The following is a 13,908-nucleotide window of genomic DNA, read 5'->3' as shown; positions in this document are numbered from 1 at the left end:
CTGGAAGAGAAGTAACACAAAAACAGGTATTGTGAGATTACTGGCTGGGTGGGAGTTGATCAGGTACATTTTATTGAGATCCTTTAGATAGGAGCATTGAAAGCCACACTGATGAGATCCTATTTCAAATCCCAACCTAGCTCTAGGAGTCAGACTTTAAGTACCCCCTCCCTTCTTTAGAAGTTCCTACTATTGATTATTTATCAAGAATTTTATCAACTTTATCTTATTTAGTGCTCAAATTAATTCTATCCCCCATTCAGGAAACTACGGCTCAGAGAGGTTAAGTAACTTTCTGAAGGTCACACAGCTAATAAATACCAGATTCAGCATTGGACCTGGGACTGCCTGACTCCAGAGCATATTCTCTTAACTCTTCTTCAATATTGCTTCTCTAGAACCTTTTAAAAATGTTGATTTAGGTGAAGCACTTAATATTTTTAAGGTGCTTTCTGATTAATTCCTGTGGCATATTGATAGGAGCAACCTTGATATTAAATCTGGGTTATGTTTTTACTTCCCCCATTGAAGCTGGGTGACTCTTGGGCTAGTGTTTTTTTGTTTTTTTGTTTGTTTGTTTGTTTGTTTTAGTTATTACGAGTTTGGTCTCCTGAGCTGTAAGATGAGGATAAATCCTACTTCTCAAGACTGCTTTGAGGAGATATCCACATTTATAGCTATATTTCCTTATCTATATATATCTATATAATCTCATGGAGTGACTGCAGTGTAGAAGGTAGTCAATATCCTTCAGCTTTCTTCCTTCTTCCATTAGAATAGCAACTCCATAATTATGTAAAATACAATCTGAGGTGAATGAGATCCTTTGGAAGGCAAATTAAAATACTATATTAGTCTGTTAGTGTTGCCAAAACAACGTACCACAGACTGGGTAGCTTAACCACAGAAACTTGGAGCTGGAAGTCCAAGATCAATCTCCTTGGCTTGCAGATGGCCACCTTCTCCCTGTGTCCTTACGTGGCTTTTTCTCTGGTGACATGCACTCCTGGCATCTCTGTGTGGCCAAATTTCCTCCTGTTGACTATACATCAATAAATTTGAAAAAAACCCAAAACCCAAAAAAATTTCAGAAAAAACAAAACAAATTTCCTCCTTTTGTGACACCAGTCATATTATATTAGGCCCTACCTGTATGACCTCATTTAATGTTAATTACCTTTTTAAAAGGCCCTGTCTCCAAATTCAGTCACTTCTGAGGTACTGGGGGTTAGGACTTCAATGTATGAATGGGGGGCAGTGGAGACACATAATAAATGCTTAGCATAAGAGTAAATAAGTTTCAAAAAGTCATAAAATCATCGGCAGTTCTGCTTACTTTATGCTCCATATATCAAGCTTGTTACCTGCAAAACCAAACCAAACCAAACCTTCTCCATAATTACTGGGAACATGTGAATTGTAAATATAGTTCTGTAAGTGTTTAAAGGCCAGTTAGCATAGCTTAAGCAATTAGACTCCACGGGCTGGGTGTTTACTGGACAGCTGGCGCATACTTATCTAGTATATAAAGAGGCAGCAGACTGCAGCTATCTGGATTTGGAGAATCCAGTGATGGATGTCACCCTGGGAAGAAGGAAGAGTCTCTGATCCAAAAGACCAACTGCAGGCAAACACCAAAAGAAAACCAAATATGATAAGCAGCTCTTAGGGATGATTAAAGTCTTCCACTTCTTAAGGAAGGAGTTGTTTTTCTCACTTATCCTTATAACCCCAATCACGCTTTTTTTTTTTTAAATAACTTGTTTCTAGGCAAGAATGAACAGATACTTATCTTTGTCTGTAAGCGCTTCAAGTCCGAAGTGGTACCTGAAATGGATCCATCAATCTCATTCAGTTAACTAGGGATTCATGTGTCCAGGCACCAGGCTGAGCCCTGGGAATAAAGATGAGGGAGAAATGGCTCCTGCCCTCAACATGCTCACCGTCTATTGGAGAGGCCTTCATTCATTCATGTTCTGAAGTCAACAAATATTTACTCCACACTCACTATGCTGATGGAAACAAATGAGTATCTCAGTGTGACAGATGCAGTAATAGAGGAATGTATAAAAGGCTTAGGAAGCATCAGGGATGGTGCAGGCCGTAACACCAGACCAGTGCCTACTCATTTATTGCTGGTCATGTTTTCCTCTTGGTAGAGTAGGTTCATTTCATCTTAACAACAACTCTGTGAGATAAATATTATATTCATTTTACAGGTGAGGATATGTGAGATTCAGAAAGGCCAAGCTACTTGCCCAAAGTCACACAGCTAGTACGTATGTGGCAGAGCTGGCGAGCAAACTCGCGTTAGCTGACAGCCGTGGATCCTGGTTTATTTCATCAGATGGGGTGAGGTGGTTTGGTATCTTCTTCTCCGAGCAGCTTGGCTATACAAGTCATATCCCACCATTTTACTGGTTTTTAAAGTGAATTAAATATAACTCTGAGCCCCCAGACTGGTGGAAGTGATTTCAGTTGATATAGGGGCACCCCTCCTGCCACACCCAGGTTGTGCAAGGACTCACAAATGACTCAGGAGTTTCCTCTGGTGGTTGATCCATGTTTGTTCCTGGTTCCTTGGTCACATGAAGTCTTGTGACTCAGCTGCCACTTCAGGCAAGAGAAACTGACACCCATGCCCTGGGCCTCCTCTCTACAACTCCTCACTTCCTGTCTCCAACTGGGGAAGGCACTATAAGAGGCGGCTTCAGGTCAAGTCAGCTGTAGGTCCTGCTGCTTGGGGAGCCCGCATCTCCTTCCTTGGAGGATATCTTTCCCGTTATCCCTACTCTTCCCTTGTCTCCATCCGCCCACGCCCATGCTGCTGGGTGCTCCCTTTGGAAACTCAGGACATCCCAGATGGCACCTTGCCTGCAGAGGGTGTCTGTGTTGACTCAGGTCCTCTGAGAAGCAGACACCAAAATAGGAATAGATGCATAAGAGATTTACTGAGTGAAAAGGGGCAAGAGCTACAGGAGGCTGGAGGAGTATTCAGACCCCCATGCTATCTGTGTGGGAGAGAGAAGGAAGAAGGTTTCTTTAAGAAGAGTCTTGGACTCCACCACAGTGCTGGGAAGCATTGGCAAGGCCAGTGGGGAGTCCTGGAGCCAGTTGCCTGTCAGAGGAGTCCTGCATCTTGCAGGAAAGAGCCTGCCTTATATCCCTGCTGTGTTCAGTGCTTGTGGCAAGCAGCCTGTGAGAAATGGGATCCTCGAGCCAAAGCCCTAGTGCACTCAGAGCACCACAGCTGGATCAGCCTTCAATTAAGCTCCTCAAGGCCCCATGGGGCCTGATAATGTTTCTGTGTTACTCTTTATCCAAATCATTTGCATGCACAGAGAGATGCTAAGTTTATAACTTGCAACAATTTTATTAATAGTAATAATAGTGCTCACCATTTATTAATAGAAAGCTTTTTTATGTACCAGGCACTGCACTAAATATCACACATCATATCATTTAAAATAATCCTATGGACTGCTATGATCGTTAGCCCATTTTAGAGATAGGGATTCTTGTGGTTTGAATTGTGTTCCCCCCAAATTCGTGTGATGAAGTCCTAACCCCCAGTATCTCAGAACATGACTGTAATTGGAATTAGGGTCTTTAAAGAGATAATTAGGTTAAAATGAGGTCATTAGGTTGGACCATAATCTACATAACTGGTTTCCCTTTAAGAAAAGGAAATTTGGATGCAGAGATACACAAAGGGAAGAAGACGTGAAGACCCAAGGAGAAAATAACCATCTACAAGCCAAGGAGAGAGGTCTCAAAAGGAACTAACCCTGCCAACGCCTTAATCTTGGACTTCAGGCCTCTAGAACTGTGAGAAGATAAATTTCTGTTGTTTAAACCGCTCAGTCTGTGGTACTTTGATATGACAGCTCTGGCAAACTGATACCAGAATATTGTGGCTTAGAGTGGTCGAGTAACTTAGCCAAAGTCACAAAGCTAGTCACATGTGGAAAACAGCATTCCAGAGCCCATTCTTGGAAATATTCTGTACTGGGTGGTCCACAGTGGCTGGGCAAGGGCTCAGAGTAACAGAATGTGGATGACAAAGTGACTGAGGAAGATCATTGAGACAGAACACAGCCTGGTGAGCTGGGAACCTTATGTGAAAGGGAACCTGACACCAGAAATTGACAAACGTTGTAAACTGACTATACTTCAATTAAAAAAAGAACTTTTAATTATTATATTAAAAAATAAAACAGGAAAGGGAACCTGTTTGGCCAGCCAGGAGGAAGGCTTTACATCTCGCCTCTACCCTCTACTGGCTGGGTGTTCTTGGCCAATTCACTCTTGCCTTCTGAACTACAGTTATATTCTGTGGAATTATTAGAATTCCTGTCTTACTGAGCTGTTCTAGCCATCTAATAAGGTCATTATACGAAAGTGCATGGAGAGGGAAGGGCAGAGGGGAAGAAATGAACTTGCTTTATATAAATATTAGTGTAGTTGTTATACATTATCCCTGTTTTAGTGAGTGCTAATAATGCTGGTATAATGATGTTGTCAGTATTAGAGCATCAGTTTTCCAAGCTTGATTCAAATGATGTATTTTTTGATGCCAGAAATTCATGGAGATCACTGGGGCTGCACATTGTAAATAGCCCTATGATCCAAATAACTCTTAGACCTCAATATAAATGTCAACAAATGACATTAATGCTCAGCCTACAGAAATGGACTCATTAAATGGTTATGAGGATTAATGTAATAAAAATGCCTGGCATATATTGAGTTCTCACATGTGTCAAATTCTGTTCTAAATGATCTAAACAAAATAATTACTTGTGACAATCCAAAGAACAACTCCATGAAGAAGAAACTGTTACTATAATTCCTAGGTTACAGATGAAGAAACTGAAGCCCAGAGAGGTTAACTAGGCCAAATTCACACAGCTAAGTAAGTGGAAGAGTAAATATTCAAACTAAGGCACACTGGTTCCTAGATTAGATGTGGATTGGAGAAGAAATGCATCCAGGATGGCACTACCTACCTCATATGGTTGTTATGAAATTAAAATAACCTAATGCCTATAAAGGTGCAACCCAATAGCCACAATATTAGTAATTTTAGCCATTATAATTTATTTTAGTAATAATGATGAAGATAATAATAACAAAAAATGCAGGCTGCACCCTACTTTAGGTCTCTCTTTTTCTTTCTTCGTACACCTTTTCTTTTTATCTAGTACACATTTTTCCCCCCTGTAATCCTGGTCTTTCTTCTCTACCAATTCCTTTTTTCCCTGTAGAAAAATCGATGGGACCAGTGAGGAGGAAGGAAGCATTGAACTGAATGAAGAAGGAAGGCCAGTGCAGACGTCCAGGCAGAGCCCCCCACTCTGCGACTGCCACTGCTGTGGTGTCCCCAAGCGTTACATCATTGCCATCATGAGCGGGTTAGGATTCTGCATTTCCTTTGGGATTCGGTGCAATCTTGGAGTCGCCATTGTGGAAATGGTCAACAATAGCACCGTGTATGTTGATGGAAAACCAGAAATTCAGGTCAGTCTCTGTCTATGGTGGGAGTTCTTTTGGCCACAGCTGTATTAATGTTTTAAATTCTTAAAATGAAATACATAGGGTTATAAAGGAAACCAATTCTTTTAAAATTGAGATATTAAAATAGTTAAAAATCAATTTGTGGTATAGAAACACATGGGCTTCCTTATAAACACATCAGATGACAAACACTAGCAATATCTCTAATAATGACTGTAATTTTGAAATTTGAAGGGTAAACAATATTTCGTGATAGTGGCAACAACTGTCATGTGATATGAACATGTTTATAATTTCCACTAGTAATAGAGTCACAGGTGCTGGTAATATGACTGGGGTTTGTCACCTACATTCATTATTGCAAGAAATGCTAAATTTTAGTTAGTGGAAATAAAGATTTTTCCCCACCCAAGTTCACTGATCCACAGGAATTCCATCCATGACCCCAGGTTAAGAACTCCTAGTAAAAGAGCAGAGCATAGGGTACACAACACAAGAAGGAGCCAGTAAGTAAAGTGGGGTTAGGTCACAGGGAGCCTGGTAAACCATGTGGGGAGTCACAAGGGGGTTTTAAGCAGAGATGTGGTACAGTCAAATCCATGCTCCAGAATGATCACTGTCCAGCCGGTCATCTCCCAGTGGATGAGGACTGGAGTGAGTAGAAGCAGAAGGCCTGGTTCAAAGGCTCTTGAAGTCATAAGCAAGCATATTCTGATGTGACTTAAATAGTATTGTTTTTATAAATTGCTGGAAAGATAAAATCTGGCTTGTTTCTTAAATGGTAGGCCTAGAGAAGTAGTGAGGTGACTAGAGCAAAAACAAAAATGCATGCCCAGTGGATGCCCACTATCTACATGTTTCACTGTGTTGAACACACACACTGGAGTGACTCATGTGGAAGTCCATCCGGTTGCACAGAGACAACTAATAGTTCTCTGGTCCCTGCTCATATTAGATAAGAGTTTCCCAAACTGCTGTCTGGCAGATCATCATTCTGTAGGCTGTGCTGTGAAGAAGGTGTTGTATGAAATGGGAGCCTTTAGTGTGCTGTGTCCTAGGAGAATCTCCAGAGGGGGCCATTGTGTGTGTGGTCTCCTGGGCTTGACTGCAGAAGGCTTTCTTTCACGTCACACCAATTAGCATTACCTGGTATCGTTCCTGCCAAGAACTGGTTTGGGAAAGTTTGATTTCAATTCATTAAAAAGAAGTCTTTAGTTGGCCTGCAGGCCTTTTCTCTCCTTCTTTCTTTCCTTCCTTCTTCCCTCCCTCCCTCCTTTCCTTCTTCCTTCCTTTCTTTCATGAGAGTATTCTGCCAGAAGGAAAGGGCACTGTGGAGATTCTTCTAACCATTCTCTTTTTGATGCCACAGTTGGATCTTTTCTGAAAGGATATCCTGGTTGTTTATTTTTTGAGGGGGGAGGGAGGGCAGTAGAGATGTGGGGGGCATGCCATGCATTTTTTAAATAAAGAATGATGTATATTAGCAAGGAGTTTTCAGATGTGTTTCACATGCATTCTTGCAGCCTTTTGTGAGCAAGGGCAGCTAATTAAACTTGTCTGCTAAGGCCTGGATCCAACTCAGACGCTGGTTTGCATTTGTTTGTTGCCTGAAAAGATAGGCCTAGGTCAACAGAATTTGCTTTGCGGCATGTAGAAAAGGCACTTCGAAAGGCCTGCGGAACGATGCTGTGTGTGCTCTCCAGTTTCTGCGGTTTTGCCCTCTGGAGTTAAGAGAAGCTGATTAAGATCTAAAAATATGCTTTACATCATGTTCTCTGGTATTATAAAGAAGAACTTAATAGCATTTCAGAAGCTCCAATTTATAGCAGGCCATTTTTCTGCAAAATAGAGCAAAGCTTAGATATCTAAGCATGTTCAACCTGATGACAAAGATTTCACTAACTGTAACAAGAAAGGCTCTCAATGGCTGCTATTTTTGTTTGTTTTATGGGGCGGAAATTAGATATTTTGTGCTGAGATAGTTTGAAGTCCTCATTTTCAACAGAGGGAGAGAAGTAAGCAATATGAACAGGTAGGTTCTGCAAACAAGCAGCATATATTCTACTAGTGGTATAAAGGGAAGTTTCAGTTGATGTGTGAATCATCACTTTAAATTTAATAATTATGAATTTTTAAACACGTGAATTACTTAGAACAGTGTCTGGCATGTGGCAAGCAATAAATGACTGAAGTCTGAGAAGCTTTGAGATTAGTTCTCATTACCCTCAGGAAAAGTCCAAACTCCTTCTCATGAATCAGGAGCCCTGTATGGTTAAGAAGAATTGTCTTTGGAATTGACCAGAGCTGGTTTCAGGCTTGGCTCTGTTGTTTATTAGCTCTGAGACCTTGAGCAAGTTGCCCTTGTGTCCTGGTCAGGGATTGCTGGTGGCCAAGAGTAGAAATGCAGGGAAGCCAGAGCAAGTTAAAAAGAAATTACTGTGGGGTTGTAGGGAGCTCATAAAAGTGAAGGACCGAATGCAATCTGCTGTGTATGTTTGTGGAGTCTGTGTCCTGGACAGGGGGGGACCCAGCCAGAGGTGGGATGAAAATCCAGGCTGTACTCCATCATGGCGAGCGAAGGAGCCAGGAAGGGCAGAGTGGAGCTGGTCCTCACGGGAACTAGGAAGTCCTTAGCTGAGGTCTCCAGCTTGCTTGCTGGGCATGGTTTTCTTGCATCTGCTCCCCTGAGTCTACTCCATTCTCCCAGGTCTCTCCAGGGACTGTTTCTTGTGTGTTTTTGTTTGTGTTTTTGCCCCTTTTTCGTGGCTTCTCACTACCCTCCAGAGCTGAAGTTCCTTGATCCTTTGCCTTGCTGGGGAGCTGACTTCCTTGGCCCTTACTCCAGTGGGACTTGTTTCAGTTCCAGTGTTCAGTGCTGCCTGACTAGAATCTTTGGGTTCAGACTGGAGAGAGAGAGAGAGGCTGGTGGGCTGAGTCCAGCCGGCACCTTGGCCCTCTCTATCCCAGTGTCTGCTTAGCAGAGGAGAGGCCCATGGCGCCAAGGGGAGTGGGGAGAATTATCTTAGAAAATATGTAAGCAGGGAGACAGGAGCTGGAATTTCTAGCAGTTCTCTGCTAACATTCATTGCCCTTCTTGTGAAATGGGAATGAAAGTCCTGCTTGCAGATCAAGTGAGATAATTTGGTACTAATACACTAAATACCTCTATTAGTTTCTGAAGCCTGCTGTAACAAAAATTACCAACAACATGTTGGCTTAAAACATCAGCGACTTAGACTCTCACAGTTCTGGAGACCTGAAGTCCAAAATCGAGGACACCTAGCAAGGCCACACTCCCTCCAAAGGCTTTAGGGGAGAAATCTTCCTCGCCTTTTCCAGCTTCTGGTGGCTCCATGCATTCCGTGGCTGTGGCAGCAGAAATCCAATTTCTTCCTCTGTCTTCATGTGGCCTCCTCCTCTCTGTGCATCTTCTCCTCTTATGTCTCAAATCTCGCCCTGCCTTTCTCTTATAAGGAGGCTTGTCATTGGATTTAGGGCCCAGCTGGATAATCCAGGATAGCTCTTCTCAAGATCCTTGACTTTATCACATCAGCAAAAACCTTTTTCTAAATAAGGCAGCAGTCATACTTTCTGGGGATTTTGTTTGTGTATCTTTTGGGGGCCATTTTTTCAGCCTAATACAGTACCTGACACAGTGCTTGGCTTATAGTGGTGGTTCATGAACGCACAGGTGGGTCACTATGATTCTAACGGGGCTCAAGTGATAATGAAAGTCAGTTCTTGGCAGGCGCAAGTGTTCTTCATGTATCATTTCCCAAAAGGACAGAAGCACCGTCCCCTCTAGGTGTTGTAAAGATTAGAGGAGGAAATATATGGAAAGTGCCTTAAAATGGATCCTCTTCTGCTCTCCATCTCTCCAACTCTGAGTAAACACCAAGGTCCTTATGATGCCTTAAAGAGCCCTTCATCATTTGAACCTCTCTTAATGCCTTTGTCCTCTCCCTCACACGTTACCCTTCAACTGTACTGACATCCTGCTGTTCCTCAAAGGTACATCCTTACCTCAGGGCCTCTGCACTTGCTATTTCTCTGCCTGGAAAGCTTTCTTTTCAAATAATGAATGGCATGACTTACTCCCTTCCTTCCTTCAGAACTTTACTCAAAAATCACCTCCTCAGTGAAGCCTTTCCTGGCTACTTTATCTGAAATTTCACCCTACTTCACCCCTACTAAACACTTCCTGCCCCTTCCCTACTTAATTTTTTTCCTCATCACTGATCGCCATCTAACACGGTGTGTACTTGGTTACTTTTTGACATCCCCACTGGCATCTTTGTGGAGACTGTAATTACTGCTCACTGCCTGGAACAATGTGTTGCACACAGTAGCATGAAATAAAAATTTGGTGATCTGTTTTGAATTAGTGATTGTTAGTTCCATTTCACTGTTGAGCTTCAACTTCCTAATCTGAAAAATGGGAACCATAGTACAGAGCGCAGTTCACTGTTACCTGGATTGTGATCTCCTAGAAGGCAAAGACATTTCTTGTTTGAGTCTGTATTTATACTGGCACAGAGGAGGCATCACGTGCATGTTGAATAAATGAGCAAATAAATACATAACAATTTGTAATGGGAAAATAAACTGTGATTAAAGTTTATAAGATGCAGTATGTTAACAAGTAAGTATCCTTACTTCATAATGGAAACACCTTGGGTTTTGATATCAGTGCTTTACAAAGCCATTCATTTATTCATTCATTTGGCAAATCTTTACCTGCACCTTCTCTGTTCCAGGCATTTGTTTTAGGTACTGAGGCTATAAAGTCAAAAGGACATGGCTGCCACCTTAGAGTTATTGCTACCCAGTGTGGGAAATGGGCACACAGAGGTCTGTGGGACAAGTGCAGGGAAAAGTCACCATTTCATTTCAGGGCAGTTGGCGAGCTTCTCAGAGGAAAGGACATTTGTAAGGAGTCCGAAAAGGATGAGTTTCCTTGCCTGGGGAAGAACAGGAGGGAAGGCACTCCAGCCCCCGGGAATCACGTTTTCCATGGCCTAAGGGCATTTTGCTGCCATTGTTATCATCATAACAACAATGGCTGCTCCTGTTTACAGAGTCTACACAATGTTCCAGGCACTATCCTAATGTGTTAAATGCAAAATCTCTAAGCAGAGGAATAACCTACTGGAAATAGTCATGCTGTTTGTCCCCAGGCATCCTATGGGTAGGTAGAATAGGTTTTATCATCCTCATTAAGAAATGACAGGCTTAAGGCTCTCATTCCCTTCCTGCTCTCGCTAAACTGGTGTCTGAATAAACTAGTAAATAACCTAGTAATCCTAGAATTTATTTTTTGTTTTTTTCACAAATTGTTTTATTTTCTTCCTAACACTAATCATCATTTGAGATATATATATATATATAATTTGTACATAATCTCTCCTTTCTCTTACTAGAAGGTGAATTCAGTGACAGCAGGGACTTTGTTGTGTCATATATCCCCAGCACACAAGAGGTGCTCTATAAATATGCGTTGAGTAAAGGAGAGAAAGAAAGACCTTGTGGGGTTATTATGCAGGCTCATAGGTGAACAGTGGCGGTCAATTGCTTTCTTACAAACACAACTTTATCTGATTTCTCATTTTCAGACAGCACAATTTAACTGGGATCCAGAGACGGTGGGCCTTATCCATGGATCCTTTTTCTGGGGTTATATTGTGACACAGATTCCAGGTGGTTTCTTTTCAAATAAGTTTGCTGCTAACAGGTAAGAGAAATTGATAGAACATGAGTGCTGCACAGATCATAACATGACCTTGTACTTTTATAAAATCTGCATAATTGGCTCTCTGTGCAGGGGTACAGAATGAAACATAGAAGCCATTCCTAAACATGTGATTTCATTGGTCTTATATGATCCTGTTCTTAAGAGTCTCTTTTATTTACTTTTTTGTCTAGTCTCATTTATCTTGCCTTTTTTTAAAGTGATTGTGTAGTAAAAAGATCAGTTGGCTCTGAGTCAAGGAGAAACTGTTCCTGGGCCCTAAGTAACTCACTTGGGGACCTCCACTGAGCTACTTCCTTTTTTTCTATGGGCCTCATCTGTGAAATGAAGCATGGATTAGACTGTTTGAGTGTGCTCTGACCAGTGACATTCTGTCATCCTGTGTGCTATGTTAATATCATCCTAAACCATGCAGGTTTTGTCCTATGAGTAGTAAGGGCTTACCTCTACATTGCTAGAGACTATCTTTAATCCCTTTGAGATTTTCTAGTAGGTGCTGGAGCAATTAAAAGTGTCCAAGACAAAATGAGCTGCCTCAAGGAGCAGTGAGTTCTCTGTCACTAGAGGTATTCAAGCAGAAGGGGATGGCCACTTGGGGGAGATGTAGGGTGTATATGTACCGGACAAGGAGTGTACTAACTAATTCCAGGTCTCTTCTAATTGTAATTGACTTTATATGTATGGATTTTGTAAAGTGTATATTTTATATAGCAGGGTTTTTCAAACTCTAAAACACAACTCATTAGATGGCAATGAAATCAATATAGTGATTTACCGATGAGCATTTTCTAAAACAAAGAGAAAGAGAGAAACAGAAGAAAAGATAATCACATAGAATAAGATAGAATAGAACATACCTTAGCTCATTGCACACATAAGTATACTGTTTTTTGAAACTTGTTTTGGTTCCATTTGTGTATATAAGTATGTGTTGGGTTGCAACATAAAATATATTTTGTTTTATGGGTCAAGGACCAAGAAGTGTGAAAGTTACCTCCATGAGATTTAAACAAGTACAAGCACAACTCATATTTACTTATTTTTTGTCTAATTTGTGTCCTTTATTTATTGTCACTTACCTGTTGTATTCTTTTTAAAAAGTGATAAAATATTGGTTTTTATGGTCTCTGGAGTTACTGCTTACACTTCTGCCCTAAAAAGAAATAACACATAGTATAATGTTCCAGCATGTGAGAAGGGCTGAAGCATCATTACCATGTGTGAGAAAGGAAGAAAATGCTGCCTGCTCTTTTCCCCCAGGACACTCCTGTCCAGGCAGGGAGAAGGCACGTGGCACTGTAGGCACAGCTGGGGGCTAAGACAGGCACACAGCCTGTCTTGTGCTTGGCTGGTCCCAGGACACAGCATGCTTCTCAAATAGTCAGTATCCCCAGCTGGTAAAGGGAGAATAGAAGTGGGAAGCAAGAGACACAACTCGAGTGTATAGACATCACAAGGTAATGGTCAGACTGGAATAGCTGGGTGGGACCCCGAAGGATGGTGGGTCTCTAGCAAGCTCACCTCATGCAATTAATCTCCAGCTTCAGGGTCTCATCCAGGCAGGACATCCCTGTACTGCCAAAAACCTTCCTACAGTTGGTCCAGGGACTGGAGCTGAGGAATCAAAGCAGCTCAACAATCTAGCTTGGAACATACCAGACCTTAACACAACATCTATTTCTCTTTCTGTTAATTTCCATAGTGATCTTCCATGAACTGATGTTTAACTAAGGTGACACATCTATCAGCAGCCTGTCCAGTAACACAGTATTTTGGTTCCTTCAGGGTCTTCGGAGCCGCCATCTTCTTAACATCAACCTTGAACATGTTCATTCCTTCTGCAGCCAGAGTGCATTATGGCTGTGTCATGTGTGTCAGAATTTTGCAAGGTCTAGTAGAGGTAGGAGATTCTTTTCTTAATAGATTTGATATTGCTAGAGACAGCATGGTCTTTTAGAAATTTCAGCTTTTGAAGAAAACCCCCTTTACTCAGTTTTCGTGTCTTCCACCTTGTCCTGCTAAGCACCTCCCCCTACTTATGATTACAATTATGAATACTTTGATTAAAATGCCTTGTGTGATTTCAAACTTAAACACAATAAAGGACTATTGCATAGAGTACAGAATTTCAGATGAGTCAAGAGTGATCTTAGAGATAATCTGATCCAACCCCTTTCATTTAATAAATTTTGAAACTGAAGCCCAAAAACTACAGTTCACATAGTAAGGGCTCTTTCCACTAAAACAATTTACATGGATTTATTAATAAATATGTAAATTTCCAAGGGTATAATCTTACATAGAGGCTTAACTTGAGGAAAGCAGTCGTCTGATACAGAGTTAGAAGGTAAATTTTTTGAACTTTGCTGACCATAGAGTTTCAGTTGCAGCTACTCAACTCTGCTGTTTTAGGACAAAAGCAGCCAGGAAGGATATGCATATATACAGGCCTGGCTACATTCCATTAAAACGTTAAGGGAGCTGAAATGTGAATTTCACATGATTTCTACATGCCATGAAATACTCTACTTCTTTCCATTTTTTCCTCACCAGTTAGAAATGTAGAAACTGTTATTTGCTCGAGGGTTGTACAAAAACAGATGGTGGGTCAAATCAGGCCCCAGTGTGCCAACACATGATGC

At 41.4% G+C, this 13,908-nt stretch overlaps 1 protein-coding gene across 3 annotated transcripts in view; it reads left to right on the top strand.

The window, feature by feature from the left end:
* Positions 1-13,908, top strand: part of SLC17A8 (solute carrier family 17 member 8) — a 54,652-nt gene that overhangs the window by 20,559 nt on the left and 20,185 nt on the right. For 2 of the 3 annotated variants that reach the window (XM_006193335.3, XM_032493556.1), the window contains 3 exons: positions 5,268-5,520; positions 11,130-11,248; positions 13,052-13,166. In XM_006193335.3, coding sequence (XP_006193397.1) covers positions 5,268-5,520; positions 11,130-11,248; positions 13,052-13,166 — 487 coding nt within the window. Of the gene's footprint in view, positions 1-3,784; positions 3,829-5,267; positions 5,521-11,129; positions 11,249-13,051; positions 13,167-13,908 lie in introns of those variants that run through there. The other variant, XM_032493557.1, reaches the window with a different exon arrangement.

This window comes from Camelus ferus, chromosome 12, assembly GCF_009834535.1.
Source record: "Camelus ferus isolate YT-003-E chromosome 12, BCGSAC_Cfer_1.0, whole genome shotgun sequence".
NCBI classification, from domain to species: Eukaryota; Metazoa; Chordata; class Mammalia; order Artiodactyla; family Camelidae; genus Camelus; species Camelus ferus.
Note: the sequence above shows the minus strand (reverse complement) of the source record. Positions and strands in the feature narration are given on the sequence as shown.